At 42.9% G+C, this 21,295-nt stretch overlaps 2 protein-coding genes across 2 annotated transcripts; both read right to left on the reverse strand.

The window, feature by feature from the left end:
* Nucleotides 1–4,326: 4,326 nt before the first annotated feature.
* LOC121569149 (solute carrier family 22 member 17) lies at nt 4,327–12,602 on the reverse strand. Its single transcript, XM_041879822.1, has 9 exons — nt 12,201–12,602; nt 9,790–9,893; nt 9,156–9,310; nt 8,538–8,703; nt 7,907–8,022; nt 7,674–7,779; nt 6,831–7,054; nt 6,008–6,119; nt 4,327–5,810 (listed from the first exon to the last, which is right to left on the reverse strand). Exons 1-9 carry the CDS (start codon nt 12,522–12,524, stop codon nt 5,534–5,536), a joined length of 1,584 nt encoding a protein of 527 aa, XP_041735756.1. The 5' UTR covers nt 12,525–12,602; the 3' UTR covers nt 4,327–5,533.
* A 7,038-nt stretch (nt 12,603–19,640) lies between these two features.
* On the reverse strand, nt 19,641–21,295 carry cebp1 (CCAAT/enhancer binding protein (C/EBP) 1). The gene is made up of 3 exons (XM_041881898.2): nt 21,178–21,295; nt 20,608–20,913; nt 19,641–20,435 (listed from the first exon to the last, which is right to left on the reverse strand). Exons 2-3 carry the CDS (start codon nt 20,911–20,913, stop codon nt 20,118–20,120), a joined length of 624 nt encoding a protein of 207 aa, XP_041737832.1. The 5' UTR covers nt 21,178–21,295; the 3' UTR covers nt 19,641–20,117.

A 21,295-nucleotide genomic window follows, 5' to 3' on the forward strand; every position in this document is an offset into this window, starting at 1 on the left:
CAAAAACAAACAAAAATCCTACATATATATACAGTGCCTTGCAAAAGTATTCATCCCCCTTGGCCTTTTTCCAATTTTGTTGCATTACAACCTGTAATTAAAATGGATTTTTATTTGGATTTCATGTAATGAACATACACAAAATAGTCCAAATTGGTGAAGTGAAATGAAAAAAAATTACTTGTTTCTAAAAATCAAAAAAACGCCCCTAAATAAGATCTGGTGCAACCAATTACCTTCAGAAGTCACATAATTGGTTAAATAAAGTCAACCTGTGCGCAATCTAAGTGTCACATGATCTGTCACATGATCTCAGTATATATACACCTGTTCTGAAAGGCCCCAGAGTCTGCAACACCACTAAGCAAGGGCCACCACCAAGCAAGCGGCACCATGAAGACCAAGGAGCTCTCCAAACAGGTCAGGGACAAAGTTGTGGAGAAGTACAGATCAGGGTTGGGTTATAAAAAAAACATCAGAAACTTTGAACATCCCACGGAGCACCTTTTAATCCATTATTAAAAAATGGGCCGCCCACGAAAACTCATGGACCAGACAAGGAGGGCATTAATCAGAGAGGCAACAAAGAGACCAAAGATAACCCTGAAGGAGCTGCAAAGCTCAACAGCGGAGATTGGAGTATCTGTCTATAGGACCACTTTAAGCCGTACACTCCACAGAGCTGGGCTTTACGGAAGAGTGGCCAGAAAAAAGCCATTGCTTAAAGAAAACAATAAGCAAACACGTTTGGTGTTCGCCAAAAGGCACGTGGGAGACTCCCCAAACATATGGAAGAATGTACTCTGGTCAGATGAGACTAAAATTGAGCTTTTTGGCCATCAAGGAAAACGCTATGTCTGGCGCAAACCCAACATCTCTCATCACCCCGAGAACACCATCCCCACAGTGAAGCATGGTGGTGGCAGCATCATGCTGTGGGGATGTTTTTCATCGGCAGGGACTGGAAAACTGGTCAGAATTGAAGGAATGATGGATGGCGCTAAATACAGGGAAATTCTTGAGGGAAAACTGTTTCAGTCTTCCAGAGATTTGAGACTGGGACGGAGGTTCACCATCCAGCAGGACAATGAGCCTAAGCATACTGCTAAAGCAACACTTGAGTGGTTTAAGGGGAAACATTTAAATGTCTTGGAATGGCCTAGTCAAATCCCAGACCTCAATCCAATTGAGAATCTGTGGTATGACTTAAAGATTGCTGTACACCAGCGGAACCCATCAAACTTGAAAGAGCTGGAGCAGTTTTGCCTTGAAGAATGAGCAAAATTCCCAGTGGCTAGATGTGCCAACCTTATAGAGACATACCCCAAGAGACTTGCAGCTGTAATTGCTGCAAAAGGTGGCTCTACAAAGTATTGACTTTGGGGTGGTGAATAGTTATGCACGCTCAAGTTTTCTGTTTTTTTTTGTCTTATTTCTTGTATGTTTCACAATAAAAAATACTTTGCATCTTCAAAGTGGTAGGCATGTTGTGTAAATCAAATGATACAACCCCCCCAAAAAATCAATTTTAATTCCAGGTTGTAAGGCAACAAAATAGGAAAAATGCTAAGGGGGTAGAATACTTTTGCAAGCCACTGTACAACATTCCTTACCCCCAGACACCCAGTAACAGTTAACTATATATCTACAGTGAGACAAAGAAAAGCTGTCTATGTATGCAATTACGTCACAATATGAGCCCCATACACTCTTAGAAAAGAAGGTGCTAACTAGAACCATAAAGGGTTCTTCAATTGTACCCATAGAAGAACCCTCTGAAAATAACTACTTTTGGTTCCATGTAGAACCCCTTCACTAATAAATGGTTTTACGTAGAACATTGTTAAACACAAAAGGCTTCTACCTGGAATCAAAAAGGGTTCTCCCTATGGGGACAAACGAATAACCCTTTTTTTCTAAGAGTGTATTACAGGAATTACTCCATATGAAAGACACAAATGCTGAAACACTGACCTTTCCATTCTGTCTCTGTCCTCACAGTGTTCTCATTGCAGTAGAGCCCAGACATACTTTAACTCCCGAGTCAGCAGGACTTCCATACAACAGGTTACGGGATGATATTTGCTCCAAATACAAGAAACGCTAACTGGGAAGTTGCTTATCCTGTTGAAGTAGCTTTAGGTTACACTGTTTAAACCATAGAGCCTGATCCATATATTTTGTCAGGGCTTTCTCTGTAAAACACGACAGATGAAGCAGTACATGTTAAATGACAGTAATGACATTGACACAGTGACAGTAATGTGCCAGTGATTGACTAGTAGATGGATGGATGAAGGGTGAGTTTGACAGACATAGGGTTTAGTGACCTCTGTAAAGCGAGGGAGTTAAGGGCAAATAATGAGACAGTGATGAAGGTGAAAGAATAGACACATGCAATGGGGCAGGCAAGACATGCTAACATCCAGTACTCATCCCAGATCCAGAGGAGGCTGCTAGATGTGACACATGTTAGAGGTCAGATTTATACCCCTAGCTGCCCAGCCCTACAAGGCCAAGGACACAGTATTCATTGCCCCTGCCTAACTCCTAAATCCATTGGATTTACCCCTTCAGCCATGCAGCCATTTATTACCCAAAGGGGCCATTCCTGGGCCATGGTCTGACTATTCCCAAACTGTGTTGTGACTAGTATCCGGGAAAGTGTCCAGGAATGCAGGATATTTTCTGTGTCATCTGCCTTAACTGGGTTTGATGTAGACCACAGGAGGTTGGTGGCACCTTAATTGGGGAGGATGTGCTCGTGGTAATGGCTGGAGCGGAATTGGTGGAATGGTATCAAACACATGGTTTGATGCCATTCCATTTGCTCCATTCCAGCCATTATTATGAGCCGACCTCCCCTCAGCAGCCTCCACTGATGTAGACCAATGTCTCATCGTGCTGCATATACTGTATATATTAAAAGCCTGTACAGGTCCAGAACGATGCACCATTTTATTTAGTTTTCCTAACCCAAGCTCACAATCACAACATAGCTGGTGCCGTAAAGGACCCGAATCAACTGTATCACTATCATTGCTATTTGTTTAGTTGTCAATTGTTTGTTAGTGTTTTACCTCTTATTGTATAAATGTGTTGTTTATGGGTGTTGTGTGGCTTGTCTGCCACCAGGTGGCATGTTTTTTCTTGCACAAAAAAAAGGAAAACGCCAGTAAAATAAAATCATCTGTATTACCTTACAAAACATTGCTGACACCAGTTCAACAGCTTTTGTCAACCAATAACAAAAACATAAGAAGTAAACAGCAGCCAGCTTGTCTCTGGACACATGAACATAGTGGTCCATTTTTAAGTGTCACTGTTTTTGTTATTGGTTGACAAAAGCAGTTGAACTTGTGTCAGCAATGTTTTGCAAGGTAATAAAGATGATTATATCATTGCTGGCCAGCATTCAATAACACTGAAATGATGTTACTGTCACACAAACATAATCTGTCCCCCAGTCATGTCATCGTAATCAGAAATACTGTCCAAAAATGTATTTACGTTGTTTTCTGGGGGGAACGGTGTACAAAACAAAAAGTCAATGATACAATGTTAAAGGCCATGTACAAGATCAATATGATGTGGGTCTGTTAGCTTTCTGACGACAAGACCTTCTGCATCCATCAATACACAGACAAGACCCACAACAACCCATTGTTTACTTAACATTTTATTTTCAATTAAATCAGGTTAAAGTTATTTACATCATTACATTGCTGTTATTACTTAATAGATCATCTTAAGGAAACAGCATTGTCTAACATTTTAATTACTATTGTCAAGTTATTAATAGTTATTTTCATCATCAATAATATCAATATTATTATTAGAATTGTTGAGTGCATTGTAAAGAATCTACCAAAGACCGGCAGAGGGAGGTGTTACGGAAGGTAAGTGTACTTTTCCCTATCCCTAACTCCCCGTCTTCAAACCCCATTCAGTCCTGTCTCCTGCCCACACCTCTGCCCTCCGCTCAGAGAAGGCTGTGGAATAGATCCAGTCAATGACACTATACATTATTTACCATTGATTTCTATTGGGTACAACATAATCCAAAATACAACCAAAACAAACTGCAAATGCATCTAACAAATTTGTAGAGTCACCAGCTTGATGTATTCATTGCGTGCTAGGAATATGGGGCCAAATACTACACTTTTGACAATGTAATACACTGTAAGTGAATTTGTCCTAATACTTATGACTCCTTCATATGGGGGGACTAGATTCATAAAGTGATTTCATTTCTAAATGGTAAAACAGACATGTATGAAAATAACCTCAAATAAAAGGTGACATTCTGTACTGTCGCCTCTAATGAAACATTTGATCTCAAAATGCTGGAGTACAGAGCAAAATTAAAAGTTTTAGCTTCACTGTCCAAATAAATACATAGGAGAGGGTAAAGTTGTGTCCATTCTCTACCGTACATTTCTATCTACACAAGGTTTTCGGGTCTGAATGCACAGGCACTCTTCCTATCATCTCTTTTTTTATCTTCAGATGAGCCTAGAGTAAGGCAGGTCTGAGAGCCCAGACAAGACCATCAAGATTAATTACCCATAAACAGTACTGGCTCCAAGCCACATCTGAAAATGTAATTCATATCATTTTATCACATTCAACCAAGTTTGCGGAACTACAGTACATTAAAATATAATTTTCAGTCTCTTTTTTTATCAACTGATTGTACGGACTCTTGGGTTTGAGGAGGGCACCTATGACTATTTATTTGATGCAAGTTCACAAAGTTTCCTCAAACTACCCTCAATTATAACGTTACTCAATTAATCTTCAATCAATCAATGTTATTTTCCCCCATTGCCTTTAAGAGCAGTAGACAAAAGTGTTCTATCATCTTGGCTAAGTGCCATGCTTTTGTGCAGTACAAAAGCAAAATTCCAAGATCCAGCACTGCGTAACAAATCTTCTACTGTTTTTTACAAACAGATAACCCAGCATTCATTCAGTTAAAGAAACTAGGTTTATGGTATTTACAGGACAGGTTCCATTGCAGACCTGCCTCTGTGAGTTTTGTGTGATGCCATGCTCTGTCAGATCATACACAGATCAAAAGTGGGCAGTCTGGAGCATGAGCACGAAGCAGCTGATGCCACATAGGCCTTATGGGAAAGGTGGGGGGGGGGGGATGCAGCAGTATGGAACATGTCACTGCGTGACAAGCTCTCTCCACGCCGCCATCTGACCAGGGCCACACACACACATACACGTGCACATACACACACATTCACGTGCACACACACACACACTTCATTGGCAGAAATGGAGACAGACGACGTATGGCCGCCCCACCTACACTCCTGTGTTAGGAATGACTAGAAAATGATATGTTAGGAAGAGTAGAGTGTGTGGTTGATTCTACCATCTCCCTTTACTGGCTCTACACAACCATCTTAAGCAGACAGCTCTTCTCCCTTTTCATTTTCATCCATCTTCCTTTCTGCAGCATGGACCTGGTGACACTCTGGGCTGGCGTTATGACTGATGTGTGACATTTGGGCGGCTAGGTCTCTGGGTTGGGGGTGGCCAGCAGGGGAACGTTGTCCCTCCTCCTCCGGCCCAGTGGGGGGCGTCGGTACTGCTCCCCGTCGGCCAGCGTCTGGGGCAGCGGTTTCCTCTTGCTCTCGGGCAGCAGCAGGATGGAGAGCACAGCCAGCAGGGCCAGGGAGGAGTACACCACATGGTGCAGGAAGTAGCCGTAGTGGTTGCGCAGGTCCATGAGGGGCGAGGTGAGGCGGCCCACGCAGCCTAGGGCCAACACCGTGCCCACGCCACTGCCCCTGGACAAGAGGGTAAGGTCAAAGGTCAGTGATCTCCAAAAGAGGAAGGGCCAGGGAAGAGATAATACGAGGACCAAGCCTAAAATGACACCCATTGAAGTCCAATATGACTTTAAGACCTAATAATACACTTAATACAAAGAACAAGCCTAGATGAGGAAGACTCATGTGACAGTCTATGAGTTGCTGGTCCTTACCTGATGATGGTGGGCATGATCTCTGCAGTGAAGAGGACACAGAGAGAGGCAGCCGCCTGGGAGGAGAACAGTCCCATCACTGAGAACACAGTGATGGCCGCCTCACTTAGATCTAAGAGAGGGACAGGAGGGAGAGTTAACTTAGCACTGAACTCCCCAGACTCTGACTGGTTTGTGATTACAGCTGAAACTGAGACATGGCTTTGACTTTCCTGCCACTGCAGTGTCCTACATGAACTGATATACCACTATTCAGCCACAAGGTGGCGCCATGCAAAGAGGGTCTGTGCTTCCAGTAATGAATGTCCATTGGGAAAATTATAGTCCTAACTACACTGAACAAAAATATAAAAGCAACATGTAAAGTGTTGGTTTCATGAGCTGAAATAAAAGATCCCAGAAATGTTCTATAAGCACAAAAAGCTTATTTCTCTCAAATGTTGTGCACAAATTTGTTTACATCCCTGTTAGTGAGCATTTCTCCTTTGCCAAAATAATCCATCCACCTGACAGGTGTGGCATATCAAGAAGCTGATTAAACAGCATGATCATTACACAGGTGCACCTTGTGCTGGGGATGATAAAAGCCCCGTTTTGTCACAACATAATGCCACAGATGTCTCAAGTTTTGAGGGAGCATGCAACTGGCATGCTGACTGCATGAATGCCCACCAGAACTGTTGCCAGAGAATTGAATGTTCATTTTTCTACGTGCGCAGCTTAGAGGGAACATAGGTTGGAACCGGTACCCGACCACGCAGGTCCCCAAAACAGGGGACTTTACATCTATTAAGGGCAACTTCCACCTTGAGCACCAACTTACACTCCATCAGTCCGAGGAGAATCAGAGATGCCAGCCCTGTCATTGTCATGGCGAGCAGCAGGATACCACGGCGGCCACACCTGTTCACGGTTGCCCATAACAACAGCCAGGCCCCTCCTCCCGCACAGACGGAGAGCAGATAGGTCCAATAGAAGCTGGGGGCTGTGCCTCTGACATCACCACGAAATGAGCTGTAACAATGACTGATGCCATGGGAAATGAACCTGACAGACAACAGGAGAGATGGAGATGGAAAATCATGGTCTGTTTGGCAACTACTATAATCCTATGGGTGCCTATGTTGATAGAAGTAAGGTTAAACCTTTACATTAGGTTGTTTGTATGTCATGCATACGCTATATGTGGCATACATACTGATACTACTATGTTTGGTTACCAGAATGTCGTACTACTTGGAATGAGTAACCAGTGCAGTTACTGAGTAGTTACATGTAATTACACAAAGAAGTTCAACTTTCATGTAACTACTGTAGTACTATTACTACTACTATGCGTGCAACTATTTAAAGCTAAAATCCTTAATTGAAACAATAACAAAGCGTCCACCCACCTCTCTTTTGGTAAAAAGCTGAGGGATGGGCCTGGAGAAATGTAACCACTCTCAAATTCATAGACAGAGCTATGGATGCAAGGACTGACCATCCATGATATCAAAATTATAGTTGTAACCATGTTTTGAGACTATACCGTGTTTGTTTACATTTATTTTGTTTACAATTCATTTATAAGTCCAAAAATGGATGTAGCAACTAAGGATTTCAGCTTTAAAGTGTGACCAAACGTGTGAGGGCTAACTTCAAATGGCACAGTTAGGTGACTTACGAGGTGAAGCCAAGCACACATATGTTTTTCCAGATGTTCCTGCTGTGTACGAGCTCTGGGAAGGACAGGTGGGGGCGTGTAGAGGGAGACGGCTCCGAGTCCAACTCTGCAATAATGACAACAATGTCATACCACCATGTCACACTGGAGGCATCAGCAGAGACGTTTTCAAACAATAGACAGCAAATCTCATGAAAAGACCCATGCAAAAAGACAAAATGGTTCCCACACACCTGTGAAGCTCTCATCATCCCTCTCTCTATCGCTTCCTTCACTGAAGGAATTCAGATCAGCTGATCTCTCAGAGAGAAGAAGCCAGCGAGGAGACTCAGGAAATACTCCTGGAATACTGAAACAAAACAGACATTTTCATGTAAATTCCTAGCTTCCATATTACTATTTTCTCTCTCCTGAAACGGCAATGTTGTTATATTAGAAAGGAAAAAAATAAGAATATGCCACTTAACGGACGCTTTTATCCGAAAGAGACTTTTACAGTCATGCATGCCCACTACAGAATCGAACCTACTATCCTGGCGTTGCAAGCACCATGCTCTACCAACTGACAGAGGACTGCATTTTATTTTCTCTGTGTTCAATTTGCTATTTGCAATAAAAGGAAATGCTGTTAACAAAAGTCTGAGAAGAACACTGCACCTTGAAGACAAATGCTAATGTATTCTGACTTTAGCTAATAGCTGAATGAAACAGAGGGCTTTAAATCAATACAATGCTGTGGTGCTCTCAGCAAGTCAGTTTGCATTTAGGTCTTTAATTAAATTACTACCATATTCCCCACTCCCTTGTCCATAGTTTTCTGTCCTCCAACACAGCACACACACACGCACGCACACACACACTCACCCATAGGTGAGGAACAGAGAGAGCGGTGCAGCCCCAGCTCCGAGTAAGCCCCTCCAGGACTGGCAAGACAGAGCAACACCCAGCAACAGCAGCTCCCCAGCAACCGTAGTTAGTCCTGCCACCATGGTGACCAGCAGACGTAGTGAGGGATCACAGAGTTCAAGACCTGTCAATCAAACAGACAAAACAATGAATGATTACAGACACAACAATGTTGAACAATGAGTAAATAGGTTTGGTCTTTGGTCAATTCTCAAAATAGTTTTAAATTGCAGTAGTCATGGCAGTAGTGTTTTGATGCTATTATTAGAGCCTTGTGTACTATGGCAAGGGTTCCTAAACGTTTTCACTTGGGCCCCCCTTACAGCATTGGGGAACATCCTGACAAGTTATAAATAGCTCTCTAAGGTATGCAATGACTAACATGACAAGAGGAACTGATGATGCACTAACCAATTTCGAAATCGCACCTTGTGCATTCTACTATTACAACTTTCAAGAGTACGTTTAAAGCCGGACTGAGTTCCTTTGTGGGGGTACGCCCGCGCCCCCCATGCCGACCCCTCGCGCAGTCTGGGAACCACTGTACTATGGAATCAGTATCTGGAGACTACTCACGTGTGATGTAAAGCGTGAGGTAGACACCAGCGCTAGCAGCAGCCAGGCAAAAGCGCATGACAATAAAGATACGGGGGGAGGTAGAGACACACACAAGTACGCCAAATACCACCGAGAGGGTTAGCGAGGTGAGCAGTGTCTTCAACCTGCCCAGTCTGAGAAAATAACAAAGAAGAGAAAATACAAAGATCTGTATCAGTAGGGCATAAGCAGAGGCCTCTGAACACCATGGGCCGGTTTCATGGAAATTAAAGCCTTGTAAAAACAGAGTTTAAAAAAAAGAAGTTAGTCCTGGATTAAGCTAGTAACGAACCAGGGTCATTTTAGATCAAATGTTTTGTAATGACCATTTAAATACATAGTAAAATACATATTATGGACACCTATTGTATATTCCCAGACTGATCAGGACTGAGACTACAAATATACTCAAACCATGTTCATTCCATCACATTTTCAGGATCCAAGTGTCTGGATTCAAGTGCAGTCTAGGCCTGAGTCTGTGAAACTGTCACCAAAAGCGTCATTCTTGTTTGCTAATTCAATTGGCTTCATCTCACTCTCAATCCTCAAGAGGTCTCGTCCCCCCAGTCTAACCCTCGCCTTATCCGCTGTATTTCTTGTATCATCTTACCTGTCAGCAGCAAAGCCCAGTCCCAGGCATCCTGTCAGAACACCCAAGATGAAGGACACCTCCTCGACTGGGACCAGCCAGTACTGACCACACACCAAATCCCACTGGGAGAGGAGAGAGAAGGAAGGAGGTGGAGAACCAACAGACGATTAAGGAAAGAGAAGAGATGGAGGTAGACATATGTTTTGTTACTCACAATCATTTCATCAATAGGACATTGTTCCAGATAATACAAAACAACTCATTTCAACCAAACTACACTATATTGAAATGTTATTTCAATCAGCTTGAGCATGGCTTTGTTATTACATCTGAAGTGCTCCATTGGTGCATTTGCTACTGTTGAAAGCGAAGTGATTACAATGAGATAGCATCGTTTCTGGGCAGAGTCAGTAAGCTGCTGCTAACAATGCCTTATGTAATTGGACCCTATGCAGGGACGCATAAAGACCCTGTCACATACTATCACTCGTCCTATCACTGGTCGGCTGCACTATATACACTGAACAAAAATATAAACGCAACACGTAAAGTATTGGTCCCATGTTTCATGAGCTGAAATAAAAGATCCCAGAAATGTTACATACGCCCAAAAAGCGTATTTCTCTCAAATGTTGTGCACAAATGTGTTTACATCCCTGTTAGTGAGCATTTTATCCTTTGTCAAGATAATCCATCCACCTGACAGGTGCGGCATATCAAGAAGCTGATTAAACAGCATGATCATTACACAGGTGCACCTTGTGCTGTGGACAAAGAAATGCCACTCTAAAATATGCAGTTTTGTCACGCAACACCATTCCACAGATGTCTCAAGTTTTGAGGGAGCGCGCAATTGGCATGCTGACTGCAGGAATGTCCACCAGAGTTGTTTCCAGAGAATTGAATGTTAATTTCTCTACCATAAGTTTTAGAGAATTTGGCAGTACGTCCAACCGGCCTCACAACTGCAGACCACGTGTAACCACGCCAGCCCAGGACCTCCATATCTCTCTTCTTCACCTGCGGGATCGTCTGAGGGGGGCTGGGGCGGGGTGCTGAGGAGTATTTCTGTCTGTAATAAAGCCCTTTTGTGGGGAAAAACTAATTCTGATTGGCTGGGCCTGGTTCCCCAGTGGGTGGGCCTGGCTCCCAAGTGGGTGGGCCTATGCCCTCCCAGGCCCACCCATGGCTGCACCCCTGCCCAGTCATGTGAAATCAATAGATTAGGGCCTAATGAATTTATTTCAATTGACTGATTTCCTTATATGAACTGTAATTCAGCAAAATCTTTGAAATTGTTGCATGTTGCGTTTATATTTTTGTTCAGTAGTTACCTCACAAATGAGAGCACAGTCGATAGCATTCATATGGACGACGTGCTTGGAAAAAATAAGAAATGCCAAACTTGCACACAAACAAGTTCACAAACTGCCCAAACCAGTTATGAACATGAATAAAAAGCATTATAATACCCTTGGCCCGAGACCTATGCCTTCCGTTTCTTCCCTCTTATACTAAAACCTCCATGTCAAAGGAGCATATAGACGTCTGCCCTGACAATCCTACTACAAAATGGTTTTACAAGGCATCTGCTTGTTTAGTTCAGTATTTCTACTGAAGCCTTATTGATTACTGGTGGAGACTGGTCAGGGCTGTTCTGGCTTCTGTGAGAAGTTGCTGAAGCAGCTATACTGGTCGATCATGACTAAAGGTAAAAATACACTCTGAAACCAACCGCTGAATCGAGCTATCTGTCTATGAACAGAGAGACGGGATGATATTCCTGCTGTCTATAAGCACATGGTAAAACCGTTGCAGTAGTCTGTCTCTTAAATTAGAACGACTCCTTGAGACCAGTGTATGTTTAGCTAACCACAGAGGGCAACGGGCTGATAGAACAGCTTACAGAAGCACTGGGTTTCCCACCCACGTCACCACACATGGAATTAAAAACAAATAGAGAGAGAGTCCACAGTGAGCCAAATGAGAGCTAAAGACCGCCATGGAAAAATGTGGGTGTGGTGGACAAGAGTTCTGCTAAAGACATTAGGCCTGAAGCGTCATAAGGTATTGTAGAATAAGTACACACATCATTAAATGAAGAAAGGCATGATGACATTACCCAAGACCTCACTCTACTGCTGCAAAGCCTTGGATCATGTTTTCTGACACTGAGAGTGCTGTGACTGTTTATGACATTCTTAATCAAAGCAGTGTTAATGGTGAAAGGATTTTTTACCATGTAAGGGTAGCAGAGCTTCACTTCTTATCAGAATCTACTCAGTAATGCATTATGTCATTGTTAAACAATCATTCCCTGTTCCGCTAGCAGCCATTTCGATTCTGAGATAGCAGCCATTTGGATTCTGAGACCGGGAAATACAAACTAATCAAGAAAACAATGAGACCGACAAAGTTCCTCGAGGTACCTCAGTAACAATGTTAATTCTCAATCCTTCTGTGACGTTGTAGTCCCAGCCAGCATCACAGTTCTCCACCCCGGACTGGGTACCGTTGATATACTGCTTGCACTGAGACAGCCCCCCGCTCTCCCCCACTCTGCCCCCCTTCTTCCAGGGCAGGGAGGCGTTGAGGACCTGCGGAGCAGGCAAAGGTCCCGGGAGTCGGCAGTTGTGGGGCGAGGAGAGGGTGAGCAGGGGATCCGAGGAGAGAAGGAAGGCCAGGAAGAGATTGGGCAGGATGGAAAGACAGATGAGCATCCTCTGTTTCTTCCTCCCCAGGGCCAGGATCATCACCTCCCCCGTGGGAGGCAAGGAAGGGGGAGGTGGGAGGGAGGAGGAGGGAGCAGGAGACGAGGGAGTGGGAGAAGAGGGGAGGGGGGGGGGCGGACAGGGGGAAGGGGAGGGGAGGGGGGACTCAGGTGAAGTCATAACTGAGGGTCAGAGAGGTTGTGGTCAATCCTCAGATGAAGTGGGAAATATCTGTGAAGGGAAAACATTAAGGATTCACCAGTACTACTTTATCCCAAATATATTATTAGCTACAGTGCACCTGCAGAATATGATGAAATAACAACAATTGTTCTGTGAGTGAATGGATCTTCTTTCTTATTTAAACAGTCCATTTTTTACTTTAATTGTGCATAATCATAAACCCTGGCAAATGACATCTCCAATCCCATAATAGAGGGAGAAACGCCAACCACATTAAGTAATGTTTAGCTTATTATTCAATTGGTGGATATATCCATTCTATTGCTGGGTGAATCACACAGGAAGTGTTTATTTGTAGCATGGTTATACACGTGTAGGGAATACGTTATACAGCTGTTTCCTATCGCCCAAGAACAAAACAAGGTATTTGGACACTGTTCTAAGCCTACACTATCAGCGATAAGTGCACATGGTCCATTCTGTTAATGTTCTAGGCTGCTACAAGGCCAGGAAGTTCTGCTAAAGGAATTCCAGTTACATAAGTGGCTTTTCAGACAGGGAACAGTACTGCATGGAAGGAAAAGAGCCAACGCATATTTTAATAGAGGTAACATAGAGCAACACACAAACCACCAGAAAAAAAACATTCATAACATTGTAACATCCCACTGGGCACGGACATCAATTCAACGTCTATTACACGTTGGTTCAACGTAATTTCATTGAAATTACGTGGAAACAACGTTGATTCAACCAGTCTATGCCCAGTGGGATTAATACATTATGAATAAATGACAAGCCTAAACTGAAATGGTGTTGTCATATTAGGTCACTGACACAAGTGGACGCACGCACCTGCCCCGGGCAGACAGAGAGCAAAACACATGATTCTGTAAATATACAATATTGTCAGTCTGCGTAGCAAGGGGACAGTAGCAGCAAAATGACTTACCCCTTTCCAGTGTTATTATAGTTGTCGGATATTATAATAAATCCGGTGGGTTAACGATTGCCCACTGTCACTTTCAAACGTCCGTTTTGGTAAAGCCAAAACATTGCAGGGGATAAAGGGAACAGTGTTCCGAATTGAGTTGGATTTTCACCGCATTCCCTTTACTCTTCCTATGCGTCTTCTCTCTGTCGGCTGTCTATTATTCCATCCTACTGTCCCGGGGTAGTATTGTATGAAGAAGCACTGTAAACTAAAGTCATGTCAGAAGAAAACGCAGTTTCAACATAGACACCTACTGAAGCAATTTTTTTGGCTGTATTGTCATGCTCGACTTCTACCGTCCCTGATTTCTAACGTTGTTGCGCGACCCAAGTTTATGTCCGCCGACATGAAACAAAGTGTTAAGTAATTCAATAATACATTATTATTTCAGACATTATCTTAAAGGGGACGGGTCACAGCCATAGTCGAACCGATCCTCTCTGGGACAAAGGGGTGGAAAACTGAATTGGGGAAGCGACATTCAGACTCGTGAGAAATCGGGCGAAATCGTTGAGGAGACGTCCCCCTCTTTCACTGCAAATGAAACCATCTACCGCATGGTGGGGCCATAAATCATAGATTATTCTCAAGGTTGAAAGAGCGCGCATTATTAGTTGTACTACACTGAACAAAAATATAAACGCAACATGTAAGGTGTTGGTCCCATGTTTCATGAGCTGAAATAAAAGATCCCAGAAATGTTCTATAAGCACAAAAAGCATATTACTCTCGAATTTTGTGCACAAATTTGTTTACATCCCTGTTAGTGAGCATTTCTCCTTTGCCAAGATAATCCATCCACCTGACAGGTGTGGCATATCAATAAGCTGATTAAACAGCATGATCATTACGCAGGTGCACCTTGTGCTGGGGACAATAAAAGGCCACTCTAAAATGTGCAGTTTCGTCGCACAACACAATTCCACAGATGTCTCAAGTTTTGAGGGAGCATGCAATTGGCATGCTGACTGCAGGAATGTCCACCAGAGCTGTTTCCAGAGAATTGAATTTTAATTTCTCTACCATAAGCCACCTCCAACGTCGTTTTAGAACATTTGGCAGTACGTTCAACCGGCCTCGCAAACGCAGACCACATGTATGGCGTCGTATGGCCGAGCTGTTTGCTGATGTCAACATTGTGAACAGAGTGCCCCATGGTGGCAGTGAGGTTATGGTATGGGCAGGCATAAACTATGAACAATGAAGACAATTGCATTTTATCTATGGCTCATTGCGCTCTAGCGACTCCTTGTGGTGGGTCGGGCGCATGCAGGCTGACTTCGGTCGTCAGTTGAAGGGTATTTCCTCTGACACATTGGTGCAGCTGGCATCCGCGTTAATCGAGCGGGTGTTAAGAAGCGCGGCTTGGTGGGTCATGTTTCGGAGGACGCATGACTCGACCTTCGCCCCTCCCGAGCCCGTTGGGGAGTTGCAGCGATGAGACAAGATCGTAATCACGAAAAAGGGGGTAAAAAAATATTTTTGATCTTTTAGGCATGTCATAGAGAAATGTGGGGTAACTAGCCCCCCAAAGTGTTGGAAAAAAATTGCTGGCATAAAGTGGTTTCTGTGCGGGGGTTTAACAAAATTATTCTGAGGTAAATTGATCTAATATTTCGTCATTTAGAAAAAGTTATATATTATAACCTAATTAAGTTAGATCTATACACTTTTTAAATATATACCATTAGGGGAGCCTAAAGACAAATAATCCACTTGTTTAGAGATAAAAATGGAAAACAGTCTTTAATAAAGCAGTAAAATTTAAGGTGAGTGTGTTGGGGACAACTGCAAAATAATTGACTAGGCAATCAGGATATATAATAAACAGAGTAGCAGCAGTGTATGTGAAGTGTGTCTATGTGTGTGTCTGTGAGTGTGTGTGTGTGTGTGGCATTAATATGCATGTGTGTGTGTGCGTGTGTGCGTGTGTGAGACAGTGCAAAAATAATTAAGATAAATACAGTGGGGAAAATAAGTATTTAGTCAGCCACCAATTGTGCAAGTTCTCCCACTTAAAAAGATGAGAGAGGCCTGTAATTTTCATCATAGGTACACGTCAACTATGACAGACAAATTGAGGAAAAAAAATCCAGAAAATCACATTGTAGGATTTTTAATGAATTTATTTGCAAATTATGGTGGAAAATAAGTATTTGGTCACCTACAAACAAGCAAGATGTCTGGCTCTCACAGACCTGTAACTTCTTCTTTAAGAGGCTCCTCTGTCCTCCACTCGTTACCTGTATTAATGGCACCTGTTTGAACTTGTTATCAGTATAAAAGACACCTGTCCACAACCTCAAACAGTCACACTCCAAACTCCACTATGGCCAAGACCAAAGAGCTGTCAAAGGACACCAGAAACAAAATTGTAGACCTGCACCAGGCTGGGAAGACTGAATCTGCAATAGGTAAGCAGCTTGGTTTGAAGAAATCAACTGTGGGAGCAATTTTTAGGAAATGGAAGACATACAAGACCACTGATAATCTCCCTCGATCTGGGGCTCCACGCAAGATCTCACCCCGTGGGGTCAAAATGATCACAAGAACGGTGAGCAAAATCCCAGAACCACACGGGGGACCTAGTGAATGACCTGCAGAGAGCTGGGACCAAAGTAACAAAGCCTACCATCAGTAACACACTACGCCGCCAGGGTTTCAAATCCTGCAGTGCCAGACGTGTCCCCCTGCTTAAGCCAGTACATGTCCAGGCCCGTCTGAAGTTTGCTAGAGTGCATTTGGATGATCCAGAAGAGGATTGGGAGAATGTCATATGGTCAGATGAAACCAAAATAGAACTTTTTGGTAAAAACTCAACTCGTCGTGTTTGGAGGACAAAGAATGCTGAGTTGCATCCAAAGAACACCATACCTACTGTGAAGCATGGGGGTGGAAACATCATGCTTTGGGGCTGTTTTTCTGCAAAGGGACCAGGACGACTGATCCGTGTAAAGGAAAGAATGAATGGGGCCATGTATCGTGAGATTTTGAGTGAAAACCTCCTTCCATCAGCAAGGGCATTGAAGATGAAACGTGGCTGGGTCTTTCAGCATGACAATGATCCCAAACACACCGCCCGGGCAACGAAGGAGTGGCTTCGTAAGAAGCATTTCAAGGTCCTGGAGTGGCCTAGCCAGTCTCCAGATCTCAACCCAATAGAAAATATTTGGAGGGAGTTGAAAGTCCGTGTTGCCCAGCGACAGCCCCAAAACATCACTGCTCTAGAGGAGATCTGCATGGAGGAATGGGCCAAAATACCAGCAACAGTGTGTGAAAACCTTGTGAAGACTTACAGAAAACGTTTGACCTGTGTCATTGCCAACAAAGGGTATATAACAAAGTATTGAGAAACTTTTGTTATTGACCAAATACTTATTTTCCACCATAATTTGCAAATAAATTCATAAAAAATCCTACAATGTGATTTTCTGGAATTTTTTTCCTCATTTTGTCTATCATAGTTGACGTGTACCTATGATGAAAATTACAGGCCTCTCTCATCTTTTTAAGTGGGAGAACATGCACAATTGGTGGCTGACTAAATACTTTTTTCCCCCACTGTAAATAAATAATAAAGAGGGTCAATGTAAATTGTCCAGGTAGCCATTTGATTAACTGTTCAGCAGTCTTATGGCTTGGGGATAGAAGCTGTTCAGGTGCCTTTTGGTCACAGACTTGGCGCATCGGTACCACTTGCCGTGCGGTAGCAGAGAGAACAGTCTATGACTTGGGTGGCAGGAGTCTTTGACAATTTTTTGGGCCTTCCTCTGACACCGCCTGGTATAGAGGTCCTGGATGGCAGGGAGTTTGGCCTCAGTGATGTACTGGGCCGTAGTCATATGATTAGATGTGCGTCTTTAAATCCTCTACACCTGTCTGAAAATGTGGGCACAATCAGAATGTAGACAAGATCAGGTCAAAGGATGCATATTAGAACCAGGCACAATAAACAGGGCTTAAGAAGTCTGAACCTCTTAAAGATGTCGCAAGTGGTGTTCACTAGGTCGCCTAACTACCCCGTTCCTTCGTAAAAGCGTGTCCCCCGCTACATTCTAACAAGTCCCTTCTAACAAGTCGCTTTTGATGGATGTGCTGGGGTGCCATCCCAATTCTGACACCAATGTAGACTGTCAATACACCAAAAAGGTCCAAGGTTTTAAGGTTTTAAGGTTGCTGCAATATATAGAAATATGGCAAATTAATTTGTGTGCCACTAATCAACCATTTGAAACCTAATTCTGTTTTTTAAAGCCACACTCTAAGATGTGCATATTACATCAAAGAGTGGTGGGACACCAATAAAAACGTAATAGAGCGATGCACCTCGTGACATTTTCACATGCAAATAGCACCTGATTTTTGTTGACAACTCAGGGGTTTGAATAACTTTTAAATAATAGGCTTTTTGAAGGTTAAAGGGGCAATCAGTGATTCGAAAAACAACAAGCAGGCACTAACTTTGGTAAACAGCTGATGGAAGGGCTGGAGAAATGTAACCACTCTCAAATTCAGGCAGAGCTATGGATGCAATGACTGGCCAACCATGCAATAAAAACCCTGTTTTAAAACTACAATGACAATGACAATGTTTACAAACAATATTAAAACAGGCTTATGGCCGGGATTCAATCAGAACACGCGTTGTAGTGCGCTAGACATTTAGAGGTATTTTCCGAGTAAGCTGACATCTGCAGAGTTTACCGTTTATTGAGATCTCCACGAATGCGGGAAAATTGCTTTTAAAAGCTGCATTGTCAGCAGCACTCTAACAATGATTTATGGCCTTTATTTTGGGGTTTGATGGGGTATGACAGTTTGACTTAGTTCATGTGGCGATTATACGTGAAATGAAATGATTCAATAATCAATGGCTATATCATTCATTTAAAAGTCAAGAAATGGATGTGCCAATCCCAGATTGTCCCTTTAAGCTTTGTCTATGATATTCATTATGACAATAAGTGCTTGAAAATCATCTGTTAATTTCCTGTTGCAAAATACCCCTCCATTTATTTTCTAGTTGTGGGTTTATATATCTTTTTCTAACATGCTTGCTGTTGAGTAACTTGGGATGAGGTGAAATACTGTCTTTCCTCATTCTGTGGAGACATTGCAGCAGTCCTGGGACCACAGATTGCCCCACAGAGACATTGAGGGTAATTTCAACACACACGTGAACTCTCATAGCCATTGCATGCACCAGCATCAGTATACAGCTAGCTATACATTGTCTTACTCCCTCTTTAACAAACATAACATTTCCTAGAGGTCATTAAAAACTGTGAGCACATGTCATGGTACTTTATCAAAGATGTGTGTCAAAAAAATGGTTTCCTATCTATCTGTCCCTTGACTGCTATTGCTGCCACAGGAAAGCTCACTCCTGTGTGCTGATGCTATCTGTTTTGGTCTCTGTCCTGTGCTGTGTTGAAATATTACCCGTCCCACAAAGGCCGGCCCAGATTTCTACCCATAAAACTACCATGTCATTGTGTCTGTTTTTAACGGCCTTTGTGAACAGAGTGAAGGGGGGCATCTCTATATGTGCCCTTACATAAAATACTACACTGGAGAAGCAAAATAGCAGGAGATAACTGGATTTAGGCATAGACATTATTATAGCCATTTTACATTTAAGTCATTTAGCAGATTTTTCACCTAGTCGGCTCGGGGATTAGAACCAGCGCCCTTTCGGTTACTGGCACAACGCTCTTACCCACTAAGCTACCTGCCGCCCCATTTTAGATGCAATATAATCACTTGGAGGAGATTGGGCTAAAGTGGAATTGTTATTATATTGGGATGCATTATATTATATTATCAGCTAAAAGGAGAAATGGCATATGCCTGGATTAATTTACAAATTTGTATTTCAAGCAGTAGTGGTCACACATGTTTAGTGTTGTTCCCAAAATAGTATTTTGGACCCTTTTTGTACCTTGATTTTCTGTAAGTCAGAATACACAGACTGTTGAGAAAGAGCCATAAAAATAATTTTTATTTTAAAAATGTTGAATTGTACAATTACATAACTTTTGCCTGATATCTAACATTTCTTGACAACTTCCTTATTCTTAGTGGTGCTTAATTAAATTAATATTTTTGAAACCATAAAAGGTATTGGGTAATCAGATAGGGTAATCATTCTTGCCATGCAATTTCCAAGAAAATGTAGTGGAGGTAGAAAGTGTACTGAAATCTGTGTCATCTAACCAAAGACAAAAGGCTTTTAAAGTACTTGGAACTTTGTGTTCTTTGACTCACAGCCTTTGTTGACTTACGCACTAACCCTGTATTATGTCAACTTTTGGGATACTCCCAGATGAAAGCACTTATGTAACTGTTTTATAAAAATGTATAGGAATGTACAATTTCCACCAGTGTGACAAAAGAGCATATTTTCATACAGAACCACACATAGTGGCTGTCATTCTCTACAGCGCTCCCCAACACACTCAACAGCCCTCTTCCCTGGCTGCATTCTCACCTCTGGGCTGTAGGTGACGCTGTGACAAGATGTGTTTGAGAGTGTCCAATTCATGTGTGAGTTGCCCTATGAGAATCTGCAGGCGGTGGTTCTCCTCATGCAGCTGCAGAGCCCTTTGGTGGGTGAGCTGTATGCGTCGCCTGGCCTTGTCTCGGCTCTTCCTCACGGCAATATTGTTCCTCTCCCGCCGCAGTCGATACTCCATGGTGTCCTTGGTCAGGCCCCTCTTCTGCAGGGGGCTTCGCAGGGGGCCGGGAGGAAGGGGGAGGAGGAAGGGAGAAAAGTCCTGTAGGACAGGGAGGAGGGATGTAGAGGGTTTGGAGGGAAGAGATAACTTAGAAATGTAGAAAGACAAAATGGATGCAATAAAAAATAAAAAAATTCAACATTGAACTACATGTTAACTGCAACATTATGCATTCTCATGAACACAGAAACCAAGCGGCGTATCCATATACCTGTTGCAGTATGTGACTCTGTTGGCCGGCAGTCTCTGTGGAAGGTGCGTTGTGGCAAGGTGCGTAGGACAGGTATGACAATCCCATCATCTGCTCTGCCATTCTGTTACTGCCAGTCCTAACCAATCCCTGAGCCCCCATCGACTGGCTGTATGGAATCCCGTCCTTCTGAGGCATATCATTGGTAAAGGGTGCCGGGGTCGATGGGTCAGGGTTCAAGGCCACGGTTGTAGAAGCGTGACTAAAGGTTGTGTATGTGGCAGAAACTGTAGGGCTGTACTCTTGAATCACAGAACACTGAGACATCTGTTAGGGATTCAGACACATTATAGTCACGTTCAGATACATTCATTATCACGTCCATTGTGAGTTAATAACATGATAACTATAGGCCTATTGTAGTGTTTTAAAATGCAAACAACATTCAAGTACTAACATTGTTAAGATTTATTTATATCCCTGATGAAATTCTCTTTTTGCACAACACGTAGCCTACAGTACATTATTGTCGGTTTTGTACTTGCTTCAATATATTATGAGCATTTCCCACCAGAACATTGACTGACTTACCTCTGAATTTGTTTATCGTCGTACTGCCTTTTCTGTTTTGTGAGTTCCTCCCTCAATGTTCTGCTCATAAACACTGTTAAGACAGGTACTCATCTGATCATCACACCATCACTTCCTC

Source organism: Coregonus clupeaformis, chromosome 7 (assembly GCF_020615455.1).
Source record: "Coregonus clupeaformis isolate EN_2021a chromosome 7, ASM2061545v1, whole genome shotgun sequence".
In the NCBI taxonomy this organism is placed as follows: Eukaryota; Metazoa; Chordata; class Actinopteri; order Salmoniformes; family Salmonidae; genus Coregonus; species Coregonus clupeaformis.